Genomic DNA, 17,735 nt, shown 5'->3' with positions numbered 1-17,735 from the left:
GAAAACCGAAACAGACTCTGAGACTGAAAAGCAGATCACAACTAACTGTTTTGTTGTGGATACAGGTTGTCACTAAGGTAACAGAAATTCCACAATCTCTTCAATTAAACTCTAACTTCCCCCTACAAGAAAAAGCATATGTGCTTTGGATAAGAAATGATATCAAACATTTTTTAAAATTCCTTTTTAGGCATCACTTTCCTCTTAAAGAAAAATCACAGCTTAAAACCGCTTTGTCTCACATTTAATAGACAGACAAAAGCGTATTTTAAACCATGTATCATAAAAAGTCTTACAGTCAAAAGGAAAAAGAATACATTAGAAGCTCCGGAAAAAAATAAGGTACTTAAAAATACACGGTAAGTTGTTTAGGCTCCAAATATCATAAAATATTACTAAGCACAATCTTTCCTGTATCTTAAAGCTGGCTGTTGCAGAATTCCTTAAGAAGACAGAAAAACTAAGGACACCACCTGCTTCCACTCACAGTCCACTCCCCCTAGCCCTTCATTATCTCTCAAGTAATGCTAGAAAAACGCATTTCATGTGTGCCTGCACCACTTTAAAATGTGAGAAATATAAAATATTCAAGAGAGAGAGGATTATTAAAAGTGTGAGGTGAAAAAAAGGAATTTTCTTTTAAAATAACAGCAGTTTATTGATAAGAAAATGAATTTTTCCGCTAGATGTAGTTTTGAATGCACCAATATTAAAATTAAGTTAGATAACACATATGCCAAGCACATTGTTTGTACAGTACCTAGAGAAAATATGGAAAATTCATATTCAAGGTGGTGCAGTCTCTAAATTCTTTTGGATCTGCTGCTTTTTTGCCAGATTCGGGTAAGGAATGTTACTCTTCATCTCTACATATGAGAGGCCAGAAACTTCCAAACATGCTGGTATATTGTTCAGATAACAAAGGAAAGCTCAAGAATGGTGAATAGCTTTCTACCAAAGAAAACTAAGTTTTCTACCTTCAAAACTCCAAATTACACAAGAATTAGCCTCTCAACCAGTGTCCAGTGGATTTTCTTTTCCTTTATTTACTTTACTAATATGAGTAACTTTGCTAATAAACACCTTTCCTCATCCCTGCTACTACCAGTCAAACATCATAAGCACAAATTCTTACCTTGAGGGAAAGCTATAGAAGTGGAATAGCTATAAATCTTTATCCAGAAATGGCTACAACTTTTTGAAATTACTCTAAGATTCAAAGATTAATTTTTAGAGAAAAGAAAATAGTTTAAGATGTTCTGTAAATCCATCATTCATTTAATTTGGCATGTCCTGAGGTCTCCTATATTAAAGCAATGAACCAGAGTAATGACAGAATACTTAAAGATCAGTAGATCTTAAATCTGAGCCTCTCTCCCGTTATCAATGTTCATACTGAGTTCATTACCAAGCTTACTCCAGACAGTTAAGAAAAAGAAGAGTCAGCACTGGTACCGAGTGAAAATTGCATGTGGTAAAGAACATCCTTGAGCCCTTCCACGCTTCCCAATTGTACTGGATTTACCTTGATGTCCTGGTTTTGGCTGGGACAGAGTTAATTTTCTTTCTAGCAGCTGGTATAGTGTTGTGGTTTGGATTTAGTGTGAGATTAATGTTGATAACACAGCAATGTTTTTAGTTGTTTTCTATATTCTGTTATGTTATTATTATTATTATCCTCTCCCTTTTCTGTCCTATTCAACTGTCTTTATCTCGACCCATGATTTTTACTTTTCCTCCCATTCTCCTCCTTATCCCACCAAGGAGTAAGCAAACAGCTTAGTTGCTTGCTGAGGTTAAACCACAACATCTAAAGATCTACTACACACACTTCCTTTAAAGAATATTAAATACTATTAAAATAAGGTAAAACTAGATGTTTAACAAAAAATCTAGCAAATAGCCTTATGACTGTTGTATGCTTCTGGCTGCCTTTTGCTCATAGTTATTCTACCAGGAACATCCCTTAGCTCAGCTACAGCATACACTCAGGCAATACTAAGCATCTGACAAGCTGTTCTGACAACAGGTGGCTAAATTTTAAGCAATAAACAGCTAATGTAATTACAGCACTACCAAAATCTTGTAGTGCAGTTCCAGGTAACTTAACTCTCCTGCTTCTTCTGATGGTCTCCTGGTTTTCAGAGCAACTATTTCCAGGTGTGCTGGGTGATAACACTATGAAACACTACGACAACTGGTTATCACAGATATTGCAGATTTCTGCAAAACTCTTAGCTTCAATGGGAACTCACATTTTATTATGAAAAAATTAAATATAAAACAATTTAGGAGGCTGTCCAAAGATCAAAAAAAGTTATAGGCATCATCTTTTATACAAAATACTTACAGTTAACTCAAAATGCAAAGAAGATACCAGGATCTTGGGAAATTTAAATAATGTCCTTTCAAGTTTACCACACAGCTGTAGAGAAAAGTCATAAGCTGGCAACAGCAGAAACTCCTCTACCTGGCAGTAGGGCAAGAGCAGGTTGCCCTCTGTGATGGGGCAGGAGTGCTCTGAAGCAGGGAGCTCTGTGGCCACCTCCATAGCTATTTGTATCTGCTTTGCCTTCAGAGCACAGCAACAACATTGCCAATTACAGGAATAGTTTTTGAAATATGAATATGAGTGCTTTGAAAACTGGACTGAGACCAATAACTCCTTTGGCAGACCTCTAGCTAGTTATTCAGATACTATTGGTCTTCAGCCATGACAGTCAAGACTGAATTTAAACCCTAAGAGAGAATAATATCATTTCCTCACTACCTATCTCATCAGCCATCTAATGCTTCCCAAAGCACTGAACATTTTCAATTGTAAATAGTGCTATACCTTCCACTGTTGCTATGCAACACTAGGTCTTATATTTCCTAGAAACACGTGAAGGAAATGGGACTCTTGATCCTTAGCTTAACTACTACTACTCGCCATCATATCTGCTATACACAATTGGATTAATACTCATTGAGGAAACCAGGTTATGGTCTTCAACAATTTACCTTTAGAATCTGGGTTCTGCTGCAATGTATTTCCTCTCTCATTTAATATTTAATTCTTCTTAAACATGACCTGCCTTGCAATTTTAAGACAAACCATCTGAGTTCTTGATTCACCTATATTGTAGACATTTTGCTTCAGAATTGCTCCCACAACCTTATCAAGCAAGTCTTAGAGATAATTATGTTTCATGGTTGTAAGAGTCAGCATTTCTGAAATGCAAGACGAGTAAAAGTATGGTGCACAGACAAGGTTCATAACTCAGCCCTTCTCTTATCTGCAGGAGACAGAATCCCACCCCATAAACAACCTCCCCCGCAGCTCCTCATCTGCAGTCATTCTGGGACACCAAATCACCATATCAATCAGCATAACTTTCAGAAGTAACAGCAGGATTTTTTTTCCTTCCTAAGGCCAATAGTTTGCTCCTCTGTAGACATTTTTAGTAACACTTATGGATAATCAGCTTTATCAGCCAGATGGTACAATTTTTGGAAAAAGGCATATGGGCTGCTTGTTTCACCACAAACTGGGGCAACTCATTTTGATAAGAACTGATAACTGATAATTTACAGTTAATATACATTTGTTGGCATCTGGTTTTATATGAATGGACTGCACACAGAAATGAGGTCAAGATCAGCTCTGGGTAAGAAGACCAATCAATCTAATAGTGAACTCCTGTCACTGCACGTCAGCATGGAACTTGGCTAACCAGAATTTGTCCAAGCTCCAGCAAGACAGAGCATGTGTTACGTGTGCCCCCGACAAGGCATTTTAAAAAAGGGAGAAAGGGGGCAACACTGGTAAATGCTCTCCCATTTTGCTTAGGTACACACACCACTAGCAGAGTCCTTTACATTGGGACATACTCCCACATTGCTTAATATTTGGGATTCATAATACCTAAGTTAAGAAGAGATTAGTCAACAAGAAGCAATTATAAGACTAATCGACTTTCACATGAAGTACGCTTTTTCTCATTTTTTTGTGCATTTTTTTTGCCTTATAGTAGACACTTTTTATCAAAAGATTATCTGCTGACCAGGATCGCTGAAAGTTCCAAGAATTGCACAACATTTATATTGTATTTATAGTAATTTCCAGAGCAATTTTCAGCAAATTAGTTCACTTTGTTTCTCTCCAAACTCACACTACGCCTTTCTTCATCACATTAGAAAGCTTATAAGTGAAACTGTCCTCGGGAAAACATTATTTCTGAATACATACTTGAAGTTCAAACTGCAGATAAATCTTGAGAATGTACACAAAATTATGGACCAGACCTCAAAAAGTTTACTTTGAGATTGGGCACGCATAGGGTACAAGACTACAAACCTGATGTATAGCACAGAAAATTATATAATACACCTGACACATATTCCATTTTTTATTTAGATTATTTTATAGTACCTGAACTAGATCATTTAAAAACAAAGTTATGAATCTAATACAAAATGGACACTTTACTGCACATCTTAACTGCTTTCTGACAAAGACTCTGCTAACGTCATAATCACAATTAAAAGGAACAAAAATTGTTCCCTACCAAGTGGAAAAAACAGTTCCCATTATATGATGAAAATGCATAAAGCTCTTTATTCGCTGAAAATTAAAGGAGTCATTCCCAAGTCACAAAACAGGCACACACAACAGTACGTTCGCGCTGTTCGCTCATTTCAAACAGCATTCCCAACCCTAAGCATTGGAAAAAAAAAATGTAGCTCAAGGAAATAAGAAAAGAAAGTTCAAAGAGTGTGTACCTGCCCCAAGGAGCAAGACTGCCAAGCTGGCATCAACAAACGATGCGAAGGCTGAAGCAGTCAACAACTTTTTTGCCCCAGTCTTCACTAGGAACCTCCCCTCCCACACCTCTTGAGGGGATGGGCTGCAAGACACTATCTGGGAGAGCAAAGTCCTTCCCACTGTAAGAGAAGGCTCATGACCACCTGAGGAATCTGGATGTATGTAAGTCCATGGGACCAGATGAGATGCGTCCCAGAGTCCTGAGGGAACTGGCCGATGTAGTCGCTAAGCCACTCTCCATAATATTTGAAAAGTCATGGCAGTCAGGAGAATTCCTTGGTGACTGGAAAAAAGAAAATATTGCAACCATTTTTTAAACAGGTAAAAAGAAGGACGCTGGGAACTACAGACCTGTCAGCCTCACCTCTGTGCCTGGGATGATCACTGAACAGATCCTCCAGGAACGTCCTTAAGGCACATGGAAATCAAGTAGGTGATTCAAGACAGTCAGCACAGCACCATCAAGGGCAAGTCCTGCCTCAGCAGCCTAGAGGCCTTCTATGAGGGAGTGACTATATCAGTGGACAAGGGAAGACCCACAGATGTGATCTATCTGGACTTCTTTAAGGCCTTTGGCATGGTCCCCCACAACATCCTTCTCTCTAAAGTGGAGAAATACAGATTTGATAGACAGACTATTCAGTGGATAAGAAATTGGTTGGACTTTCACACCCAGAGACTTGTGGTCAAGGGCTCACTGTCCAGATGGAGATCAGTGACAAGTGGTATCCCTCAGGGGTTTGTTCGGGTGCCGGTGTTGTCTAATATCTTGATCGATGACATAGACAATGGGATCAAGTGCACCCTCAGCAAGTTTGTGGATGACGCCAAGCTGAGGGGTGAGGTTGACACCCCTGATGGACAGCATGCCATCCAAAGGGACTTTGACAAGCCTAAGAAGTGGGATTGTGAAAACCTCATGAGGTTCAACAAGGCAAGTACAAGGTCCCGCATCTGGATCAGGGCAACCTTCAGTATCGATACATGCTGGAGGATGAAGAGATTGACAGCAACCCTGCAGAGAAGGACCTGGTGGGTCTTCGTGGATGAGAAGCTGGAAATAAGCTGGCAAAATGTGTGTTTGCAGCCCAGAATGCCAACAGTATCCTAGTCTGCATTAAAAGAAGCGTGGCCAGCAGGTTGAGGGAGGTGATTTTGCCCCTCTGTTCTGCGCTGGTGAGATCTCACCTGGAATATTGTGTCCAGCTCTGGAGCCCTCAGCACAGAAAAGGTATAGACTTGTCTGAGCAGGTCCAGAACAGGGCCAGAAAAATTATCAGAGGCTGAGAGAGCTGGGGTTGTTCAGCTCAGAGAAGAGAAGACTCTAAGGAGACCTTACTGCAGCCTTTCAATATTCAAGGGGGGCTTATAAGAGAGATGGGGAAAAACTTTTTAGCAGGGCCTGGAGCAATAGGACAAGGGGCAATGGTTTTAAACTAAAAGAGAAGAGGTTTCAACTACATATTAGGAAGAAATGTTTTTATGCTAAGGGCAGTGAAACACTGGCACAGGTTACCCAGAGAGGTGGCAAGTGCCCCATCCCTGGAAACATTCAAGGTCAGGTTGGAGCAACCTGATCCAGTTGAAGTTGTCCCTGCTTACTGCAGGGGGGGTTGTACTAGTGACTTTCATGGTCCCTTCCAACCCAAACATTCTATGAAAACATTACTCATGTGAGGGTTTTTTTCATCTTGCAGATTTCACCCTTCACATCTTCATGTCTTTCTGCAATACTGACAACAGCAAGGGATTACTGGTGTGTGAAGAACTAAAGCTGCATTACTCACAATCACAGGACTTTGAGATGAAGCTGTAGATAGCAACACAAGGCAATTCAATAAAATCTCAATAGCTACCAAAAAAATCAATCAAAGTATTTCAAGATCCCCATCACAGACATTCCCAGCAGCCACTTGTCGGCGAAAGGGCACTCCTTTGTAACCACAAAGTCCGTTACCACCAGACACAGTGGCAGGTGGACTTCATCACCACCTCTTCCTCCATGTGTCCTACGCAGTGGGCCAGCTCTTGTTTCAAGTTTACAGTAACCAGCAGAAGAGCAGGAAGATACACCTTTTTAATTGCATATGGGAACAGCATAGGATATAAGAAGGGAGGCGGGGGGGAGGAGAGAGAAGAAAAAAAGAACAAAGCCAGGAAAACTGAAGGCCTGTAAAATTTGCTGTGACATCATTCAAACAATGCAAGATGCAGAACACTGGGAGGTCAAAAAAACCCCAGAAGCTCCTGCAGACTGAGTCAGAGTCTTCAATTCCGCTAAAAACTGGTTTTGGCTGACACAGCTATTCAATTTCAGCAGGCTTATGTCAGGATAAAGTAAGCCTAGAAAATTCAGTGTTTCTCTCTAGTGATCTGCACTTTACTCTTTTTTTTTATATATATGTGGAAGTAGGAATTTTTGCATAGTTTGAGATGTAACTTTTATTGCACAGAAGGGTCCATTCACAAGAATTTTAACGAAACATGAATATAAACTTTTGAAAGAAAACTAGCAAAAATTGGAAATGGCTTTGCAAAAGTGTGTCTGTCCAAAGCACCACTATGAAAAAGTGGTTTAAGCCATAGTTAATTTCCAAACCTAAGTACCGTATGACAGTAGGCAACGTAACCTTGAAATTTTGTACCAGCACTTCATGTGTGAACTATTAGGACAGAAGTCTGGAGCTCTCACCAGGCACCCAGGACAGAATACATCACCCACTACATTAGAGGGAGGGCAGAATGGTCCCCCCTACCTTCAGTCTCATTTCATACTGGTTTTGCTTTGAAGCAAGTTACTCTGTACTGCACTTTGACAAACATTGCAATGAATGTGCACTTCATGGCTAATGAGAAGTTTAGCAAGTTAATGTGAAATTTCAGACATAAAATTTATTACTTCCTGCATTTGTTAATTTTACAGTAAAAGCAGCAAGTTATTGTTAATAACTTCTGGCATCTGATTAAAGTACAACAATTTGGAACCCTCTAAAATCTTTGAAATATATAAATGTACTGTAACAGCAGCAAATAATCTCTTCAAAAACAAAAAGCAGTGAACAGCTCTGACAACATAAATCTACAACTTAAAGCTCCAGAAGAGGCAAACTGAGGGTGGGGTGAGGTTGTGCGTTACACTTCAGTTCAGGAAGCCTTCTGGCAATCTTTCAATAGCTACAAAAGGACAAGGCTTATTTTATTCCATCTATTTTAGCATTCTCTGAATACCACAAAAGGCCTCTAATGATTTGTGCAATTGGTAATTATTCCATCTTACTGGATAGCCTGGAAAATGCCTTCAAAGCATGCCATATCCATCTGCAGGACACAATGCTAAATCAGTCCTCGAAGTCAAGCCCCAGCAAAACAGCTCTACTTTTTCATAGATGTTAAGGCCAGAAGGGACTATTCAATCATCTAGTCCCATCACCTGCATTCATGAAACATCACATTTCTCCCTCAACCCCACTTCAAGCCCAAAGACTCTTTAGGACACATCAGAAAATGTTTGTCCTACAAGTAAAATACAGTATTAAAGACAGCAACTGATGCTGTAACTTCATGGAGAACTGACACGCTATGATCAGAGTCCCATCACAGGGCTGAAATATCAGCACACCTAATTTGAAGGAGAGAAGCAAATTGCCCCTGAAGTCCAAAGTTTATGACCACATGAGTAAGAAATGCCACATCTTCCCAAACAAACCAGACTCTATACAACCTCCAAGCTTTCTGCACCCCACATAACACCTCCTCTGCTTTCAAGAAAGTCTGGGCAAGAAAGTCTTTTCTGAGAAGGGCAAAAAAGCATAGATAGAAACCCAACACAAATATATTTGGCCAACAGCATCTCGGGTGCATTAAATCCTGACTTGGGTAACTGAATCCACATGTGTAAGATCCACTCAAAGACAGTGATGGTAGAGTCAAAGGGGGATGTAAGCAGGTTTGTGGGTTAAGCTGCTCTGTTTTCTCCCTGGCACCTCAGGGGACAGGAGGGTGCCTAGGCTCAGATCGCAGCCCACAGAGCAACTCATTGCTCATGAAAGAAGTGTCATGGCTACGGAGATTGCAGAGCTCTCCTTAGTAGTGCTTTCGAGAAAAGGCCATAGATTGTTAATTCAGAATTAAGCAGCCAAGAACGCTGATAAACAGGTTAATTTTAAGAGAGTGCATCCCTGATATTTGTCATGTATGTTGAACTCCAATGGAAAACCACAAGACAAAGTCTGTAATTAGAAAAAAAAAATAACTAAATATATAACAAAATTGGGAATATCTTCAAAAAACTTATTGTGGATTTATTATGATTATAGATGAAATCTAAAAAGTTAAACAACTCTAAACTAAAAGGCATGATTATTCAAGGACTATATAACAATTATTTCCTGACATTAAATATACTTCTTTAAAAAGGGGGTTTAAAAAAAGAAGACAAAGTAAATGCGCAGTGAATGCAGCTCTACTTCAGAAAGCTAAATGGAAGTCAGTCCACTGCCTTTCTTAATCAGAATAAACATGTTCTTTCCTTCAGAATGTTCTCTCATTTATCTCATGCTTCACACAGTATTACAGTGACATACATCATTTCTGCTGGATGAAAGAACTACATATATTACCACTGGGAGTACAAAAGATTAAAAATTTTTAAAAAAAACAAACAAACCCACACAAGACACTTTTCAGTCTCTAAACATCATTCTTTGTTTCCTGCCTTGGGTGCTGTTCAAAGCCCTCTGAAAGTCCTACTCTCACCATTTGCTTTCTTTCAATTGACAAGACTATTTGCCCAACTTGACTAACAATCTGTACAGGATCTTCTTCCACTATTTATTCACTCTCCTCATTTACTAGGCTCTTGGACAGAAATCAAACATGCCAACGTACTGTTTTCTCTTAATACTGTTCTGTCTCTCAGCCTTTGCCAATTCCCTTAGCACAGTGAACATGTGGTATTATGACTACAAAGCACTTTATTATTTGCTGTATCATAGCAAAGAACAATAACATGAAATATTCTTGCCATCACATCCATATTCACAACTCCTGTCCCTGCGTACCTCCATTGTTCTTTTTGAATTGCAGCTAGAGGAAGGCAGAAAGGCAACAGCTTTGTATTTCAAAGAGAAATAAGCATATCCACCATGGTCCTAGGATCAACATCATAAATTGGCTGGGAAAGGAAAGGCAGATACTACCTTTAATCTGTATTTGCTATGTGTCTTTAGTTTTGGGCAAGCAAAAACTGCCTGCTTTGTGCCTCTCTGGACAGTGCTACAAGTTGTGTCTCCTGACCATGAAAAGATGAGATGTTCAGAAACACCGGCCATGTCTGCCCTGCAGTCTAAAGCTGAGTGTTGTCAAAGTCCAATGGGTCACTATCATCATTCCTGATAGCAGTAGCTGGGTGGTACCATGCCAATGCCACCGCCACATGACAGGGAGCAACAAAGGTGCAACAGGGTTAACCTCCACATCAGGGATCCCCCAACATCTCCATCCACTACAGAAGATGGCTCAACAGTGCTCCAGCTCCCACCTTAAACAAAGGGACTAAATCCTCCTAAACTCCTTCACACAGGAGACAGAAACACCAACGCTCCTCCACATTTCTGTAAACCCCCATCTTGTGGACTTGAACTGCTCTCACAGTTAAAGAAATATTTTAATGTAGATGGCAGAAGGTAGAAAATGATAAACCAATACGCAATGCCCGTCGAGAAGAAGGCGCAGGTTCATCCTATCCATCTCTGAGGGGATGCAAAGGGACACTCAGTTGTGAGCTGTTGGAGGCCAACTCCTTTTTGGCTAGAAGGTACTTCTGACTTCAGAAAGTCTTTGAAAGAAAAATTAAATATTTGCTACAGTATTTTTAAAACACTTCAACTATATAAGTGGTCTTCACATTGTAATCCAGAACTTTTTCTCGCACTTTTCAATTAGTTTTAAACAAAACTGCTTTGAATTTTGCATTGTGGTTAATCAACAGTATTTCTGAGGTTAACAAAAATTCTTTTTGCTGCCAATGTACAAAAAAGTCTCAATGCCTGTTCTCAGAATAAAATTGGTACAAACAAAGTATGTAAGAACTAGATTATAAAAAACCCTACCATACACAGTCACCCTGTCATTCCCAACCAAATGTAGTCAATTTGTGGCAATTAGCACATTGTCCCTAGCACAATTCATCTGGCCATACACTGGGCTGCCAAAGAAATTCTGGGTGGCAGTTTGCCTTAGAGCTTATCAGCAGTGCTGACAAGGGATGCTGGTGCATGAGCAAACACCTTCTAAAACATGCAGCAGTTTGGCTGCTGTTTCTACCTGTCAGCCACTTCTCAGTGAGCTGTTATCAACAGGGAAAACACTTAATCACAGCTCTCCAACAGCTAATATTAAAAGAGCAGGCAGGATGATTTCTGGCATATTAAAGTCAGCTGAAGATATCACTCTTTCCATCCTGGCTACACTGTTCCCCAGACTAGTGTGGGATAATTTTAATCCTTTGCTGTAAGACAACAACTGTTTTTGTTTTCTCCCATTTCAACTGCCTTTTGCATGAAAGGCTGTGTCTTAGCCAAAAATTAGTTTGCAGAATGTTGGCTTACTAATGCAGTATCCGATTTCCCAATCCATAATTAAACTTACACTGAATACTTACTACAAGGGTATCCTCATAGAAATTTTACATCTCTAATATGTTCTAAGAAGTACCACATTCCAAGAAATATTCACCGTATTATCTACTTAGCAGATAATAATTGCTCTTGGATGCATCAAAGATAACACAGAAAGATCTTAAATATAACGTGCATTATGGAGAAATTATAATAAGAGATTAAGTCCTGCAGGGGCTGCGGTCCTCAGATTTACTGCTTTACTAATGCCTTTTTGCAGATTTTCAAAAGGTTTCAATTTGCTCCTTTTAAAAAGGGGGAGTGGGGGGTGAGGAGGAGAATCTCTAAACATGACCCAGAATTCATTTTCCTCCAAGAACTTCACAGAAAGTTACAATAGCAAGAATGTCTGTGAATTTCTACTTTTTTCCATTCCTTTGCTACTCCTATCTCAAGACCATAAGTCTGACCTTCCCTTCAAATCCCATTTTTCCACTAATATTTTCAAGAAATTACTGTACCAACAGCCTAGCAAAGGCAACCTTAAAAGGTGTGAACAACTACAGACAGGGAGCTCTTTGATAAAAATCAGTCTGAGCAAGACGACTGGGAGATGCACAGAATTGCAAAATTCATTTTCTTTTTCAATCCATTAGCAGATCTGAATAAATTAGTATTGACAAACACAGCACATTGTCACTGACCACAAAAAAAAAAAAATACAACTTGAAATGTGATCTAAAGGTACTCTGAGAACTAAATAATAGCTTCTTACAGTAATATTTACAACAGCACACTGGATTGACAGAAAACTAGAGATAAATTTTCAAATCACAGCACGCACATGCTCTGAATTCAGTAGTTTCACTGCTCAGCATAAGCACACTGTCACAACGTGCCAAGGACGTGACTAAAGGATGAGGGTCCATGCCTGGGAAGTGAGGTCATGCCAACATTACACCTCCTGTCTGGGGTTTTTCTCTGCATCCCGCAGCAGCGTTATGGGGCTTAGCTGCCCTTATACCACACCGTCCTCCCACAGCCAGCAGCGATTCACTTTGTTTTGTTAGCTGTGAAGTCAAAGAAACAGAAAGCTGTTCCACCCTGGCAGAAGCCAAGCTTTACTGACCATCTCATCCTCAACAAAACCCAACATGCATTTGTCACACAAAAGAGCAAGGATAGCACTGCAGCAGTGATGATTAACCTGAACAGCTGTAACTCTCCTGCCTCCTACAAAGGACCAAAGAATTAATATGAGAAACAGCGCAGCACAGCAGCTTGACAGGTAAAAGCATCCCAGAGAGGAACAAGAATGATTTTAAATAAAACTAAATATTTAAATAAATGGAACACTGCAACAATAAAACAGACCGCAAGCAAAACTGAATATATGTTAGCATATACCTGTACAAACTCATGCCATAGTGCCTCAACACTACACCCAGAGCTATTCAATCTTCTGATTTTATTTGGTAGCTATGTGACAAACACACACAAACTCAGAAGCCCTCCAAAATTACATTTCACCAAAATAAATGAAAACATTCAGTTTAACCAAAGCATAAAGAGTTCCCTTTGATACAAAATGAGGCACATCACTCTGGGACAGGCCACAGCAGGAATTGGCATGGGGTTCAGCGGGAAGATGAAGGCACTGAAATCCAGGTCTGTGCATCCAGGTCCCAACATGTGTGGAGGGTAGCAAGCAGCTGAGCCAGGCACTGCTCCAGGCAGCGTAGGAAGCTCAGCTCTGATTGCCTCACATGCTGCAACATTTCACTCATGTGCAAGCTCATAGCTGACGGGAGCAAAAGGAGGAAAAGAAGGCATCGACTTGTTCTTTTAGCAGCCAAATGTAAAGGCTGTGCAGAGCATGAAGGATTTGCATACATCTAATTCCTTCCCATCATTAGAGGATCCTGAGCACTTATCTGTCCTCATGGAGCATGAGAGAGTGCTCTGAGACAAGGAATCCCCTTCTCCCTTACCTTTGGGGCTCTGCCTTAGCAAGTTCATACCCCACAAGGACAAGGGATGGGACAGGGACGTCTCTTGTTCCAGACCATGCCCCAGTAGTCACAACCCAGCTCCTGAAACAGAGAAGTTACTGAGGCCAAAGGATGCACCTTCAGTACAGCATCAAGGCAGACCCTCTAGCCCAGCTCAACACAAAATACTGAGGCAAGAAACTACAGCTCAGATTCTGCTGTGAGCAGGGCAGAGAACGGATTCGAAATTGGATCTCTTCCCTCTAATATTTTACTTATCAAGCTAAGGACATTCCCTGACTTTCATTGTGCGGGTCAGTGAAATGTAATGACATGCATTAAAAGAAATTATTTTTAAAGCACATCAATACAGAAGCTGTGAAACAGCATCACCAGTGCTTCAGAAGAAAAACCCACACCGATATTCACATCTTTTATTCATGTATTTTAGTGAGACTAAAAGATCACATAGCTGAGGATTCATCTAAGATATAATATTGGATATGCATGAAGATGAAGACTGGAAGAGTCCTTACTGTTCTCAGGTTCCTGGATACAACAAAAAAGATTTACGAGCTCTGGAAGAAGCCTCCCAATGCACATAGCACTGTATTTTGGGTGCCGGGGCAGGGGGTTGATGTTCACATCTTCTGGTCAACATAGTTTGGCTAAAGAGACAGAAGAGAGAGTTAGCATGTTTGACAACTATATTCCTTTTCTTGTGGGCAGTTTTAAAGCTGGTTGCCATGACTGTCAAGGTGTTTGCATTTTTTTAATTCATGTTGAATCCATGCAGGAGCCACTACATATTCACTAATCATGCAAAAGACTTTAGTTTGGCTTTTTTTTTTATATTCGCACAGCAAACGTTGTCTCTTTAGGGAGAAAAAAAAAAAATCGTTCTGAGGGACCACCCATAGCATATCCTTGTTTTCTGCTTCAGTCAGCAGGCACAAACCAATGCTGCACAACAGAAAGGATGCTCCCACCAGGGAGACTCCATGTGATGCTAATGACTTTCTTGTTCATGATCGTTTTCCTGCCTTGGGGGACATAAATAGGTAGCAATTTTGTTGTTATCAAAATACTTGTCTTCAGATTTCTAATCTGTTTTTAAACATAGGATGGCCCTAAAACTAATTAATGATTTTCCTACTACAAACGAGGATTGTGTTTGAGCTACTGTATTTTTTAACAGTATTCGAGTGTTTCTCAATATTTACTACTGAAAAGGCCACTAGCTCTAGATGAGGACATTAGAGTAACTCCAGAGAGCATTTCTTCTGTCAGAGAGAAGGTTCAATATGATTTTGAGTAAAGTCAATCACTTATAAAAGTGTTTTTAATAGGCTACTTGCTAGGCTACTTGTGTCCAAGCCACATGCAAGCAGTATGCACAGCCCATAAGTATTTCAATTATCAGCCATAGATGATAGTATATGTGGCAAGTATAAGAGCAATGCTAAAATTTCAGTTATCTATTGTAGCCAATGAATCTGATGAAGACTCAGGAATTCCTAGAGAGAATAAGTCCCCAAAAAAGTCATACAGCTGCATTCAGCTAGGTAAAACCAACAGAAGAGTAATAGGCAGAAATGAGCTTCTAGCAAGTTAGGGTTTTTTTCTCCTGTCATCTAAAGTACCATTAAACGATAGAGAACTGGCATTACTTATTAATTATTTTGATAATTTAACAATCTTGCTAGACTGTACTCATAAGATCAAACACTTGCGTATAAACATAGCACTGTAAACAGAGTTTTATTTTGAATGAAGTTCTTGCAATGCTAGTCCACAATTTCATCCATGAGGACTAAATCCTCCTACATGGCATTCTTTGTTGGGAACACTTAAACTGTGCCTAGCACGCTCTGAAATACCTATCAGGAGACAGCACCTTTCAGATACAGCACATAAAAGCTGTGCTCCAGAAACAACACTAATTTCTTGTGAGCCTGCAGATAGAATTGAAGTTACTGATTTTAACCTCTGATTATTCCTACCATGTGCGATAACATTAGCAGAGGTATTCACAGCTAGAGCACTCCACTAAGATGAACAGTTCCCAGGGCAGTGTTTCCCTGGTTCTCATAATGTTCATTTCTCACCCTGTCTGCTAGAATCCAGACTTGTCTTAGTTACAAGACCATCTGCTTTATACAGGCTTTTTTTTTTTTTCCCCTGATGACGGATGAGGTTCAAATTCTTGTTATAACTAGCAATGAATTTTTACAATTCATTGTCTCTGCTGCTTACTGTCTTGGTTTAATTACTTGAAAAGAAGAATTCTCACAAGGGGAGAAGGAGTTTCCTAACTGCATAAAATTTTTAAACTAAAGTAAGCATATAAAATAAATTTCCGACGCTTTAACTACAAATAGCCTAGCTCCAGGTTTGTAACCTAGTTCTGTAATCCTGTATAGGCTCAAGTTTTTCTTTCATGTCCCAGAATAAAAGGATGTGGAAAGAAGAGGGAGTACTTTAATAGGCTATCTATAGTGTTATAAACGTCATATTTCTCCCCTCAGAGTCTCATGATATTGTCTGGCTCTTTCAAAGTCTTAGTTCTTGAAGTCAGGTGTTTGTGGAAGAGCCACACTTACTTTTAAAAAGCTCACCAAAAAAAAACAATAGACTTCTAGCCTTTAATATTTAAGGAATAAAAACTTTAAGAGTTGGTAGACAGATTTTTGGTTTTGCTTAAATTCTTTCCTATTTTAAAAATCTCTCCATTTTCATTTCATATTTAATACACTTCTTAGAGTGACAAGCTTGGAATAGCAAATAAACCTCCATGATACCACTAATATCTAGCAAAAGAGTCCCCACTAATACCACCCTGCCAAGCCTCAATCCACAAGCCATAAATTATGTGTCCACTAGCCATGATTGCCCTGCTACAATACCTCAGGAGGCATCAGGAAGCACATCACTGAGGATAGGGGGATTTGGGGGCCCCTTTACTGACCACAGTTGTATCAGGATTGTACCCTAGCTCCAAGCCAGCATCACTACTTTGCCTTGGCACTACTTTATTTATTGCCCCATGGTCAGGAACCAGAATTAACCACCAGCCCCTGCCCCATCACAGCTCCCCTGCCAGTCATGCATGTAGCCCCAACACAGAATGTACACTTGTATTAGCAAAGCTTCAGGCAGGTGAAGAGCCACGCATAGGCTACTCCACTACAACAGGCGACCTAAGCTGTGCAAGCAAGACAGCAACAGAAGTGGTACAAGGAAAAGTATTTGAACAGCACTGACAAACTTCACTGCTGTAACATTTTCCCCATATTATAAGTCCTACCATCAAAATTCCACCACTGATTTTTTTTTTTTGAATGCTGAGATATGCCAAAGGTTAATTTTAACAGAAAACACCTACAGAGGTTATTGGCTGATACATGCTGTATTTGACAATGCATTTTCTGCCTATGCATCACTGTGTTCCAGCACATGCTCTTCTGTACCTGAATGGCACCAACAGGGCTGCACAACAGTCCTTGCACTTCAAACATTTTAAAGAAAAAAGTTGATAAATAATTGCTCCCCTGTATTACTTAAAGGTCAAATAATCTCTACATATCTCAGCAACAGCCCACGGCAGAAACTGTAAGGGAGCTTCAGCTAAGGCTCCCAGAGATCAGCAGAGGTTAAGTGATGCTACTGATCTCTCACTAGCTGTGGCCAGCAATTGAAAGCCCATCAGCAGCTGCACAGCAGGTACCTGCAGCCCTCCTGGCAACCAAAAAACTGTAGGAATATTTAATCAGCAGAGATAGGCAGTAGGAGTTAAAAAACAAGCAAATAAAAAAGCTAGGGAGAAACTGGTGTGCTGACACAAAACTGGGAGGGAGCTTTGAGGGACAACAAAAAGTCTGATAGGAATAAAATTCTGCAGTGGAGGTTAGCCATGCAGCGTTTCCTACCCCCCTAAAAATGGTGGTAGAAGAGAGGGGAACAAAACACCTCAGCAGAGAAAGACAGAAGTGAGGAATTGGTCCCAGGTTCAAGCAACTGACACATGACATTACCGACTATCAGACCTGAGTTTGATTCGGGCAGAGGGCCCCATAAGTGACAACGGACTGACAAATTTTAACCCTGCAGAGAACAGCAAACACCAACTGATCATCACTGGTGGATGTTGAACAAATAAAACTTCTGCACAGAAGCAAAGAGATATCTCCCTATCCTGACACAAGGTTCAGTCCCCACATCGCTACATTAATGGTATGGACTTAAACTTCAGATAATGGAAAATTCCAATACGCTTCCTTAGTCGTGCTACCCACTGCCAAAAATACAAGTTCTTCTACA

The 17,735-nt window shown here is 40.0% G+C and overlaps 1 protein-coding gene across 2 annotated transcripts in view; it reads right to left on the bottom strand.

Moving 5' to 3' along the window:
• The window catches only part of KIAA1217 (KIAA1217 ortholog), a 362,749-nt gene that overhangs the window by 324,816 nt on the left and 20,198 nt on the right, over positions 1 to 17,735 (bottom strand). The window contains exon 1 of one of the 2 annotated variants that reach the window (XM_054058352.1): positions 13,952 to 14,083. The exons of the other annotated variant lie outside the window; for it this stretch is intronic. Within the exon in view, the coding sequence (XP_053914327.1) occupies positions 13,952 to 14,018 (67 nt within the window). The 5' untranslated portion in view covers positions 14,019 to 14,083. Of the gene's footprint in view, positions 1 to 13,951; positions 14,084 to 17,735 lie in introns of those variants that run through there. 2 annotated transcript variants of the gene reach the window in all.

Source organism: Cuculus canorus, chromosome 2, assembly GCF_017976375.1.
Source record: "Cuculus canorus isolate bCucCan1 chromosome 2, bCucCan1.pri, whole genome shotgun sequence".
Lineage (NCBI taxonomy): Eukaryota > Metazoa > Chordata > Aves > Cuculiformes > Cuculidae > Cuculus > Cuculus canorus.
This window is presented reverse-complemented; position numbering and strand designations above follow the sequence as displayed.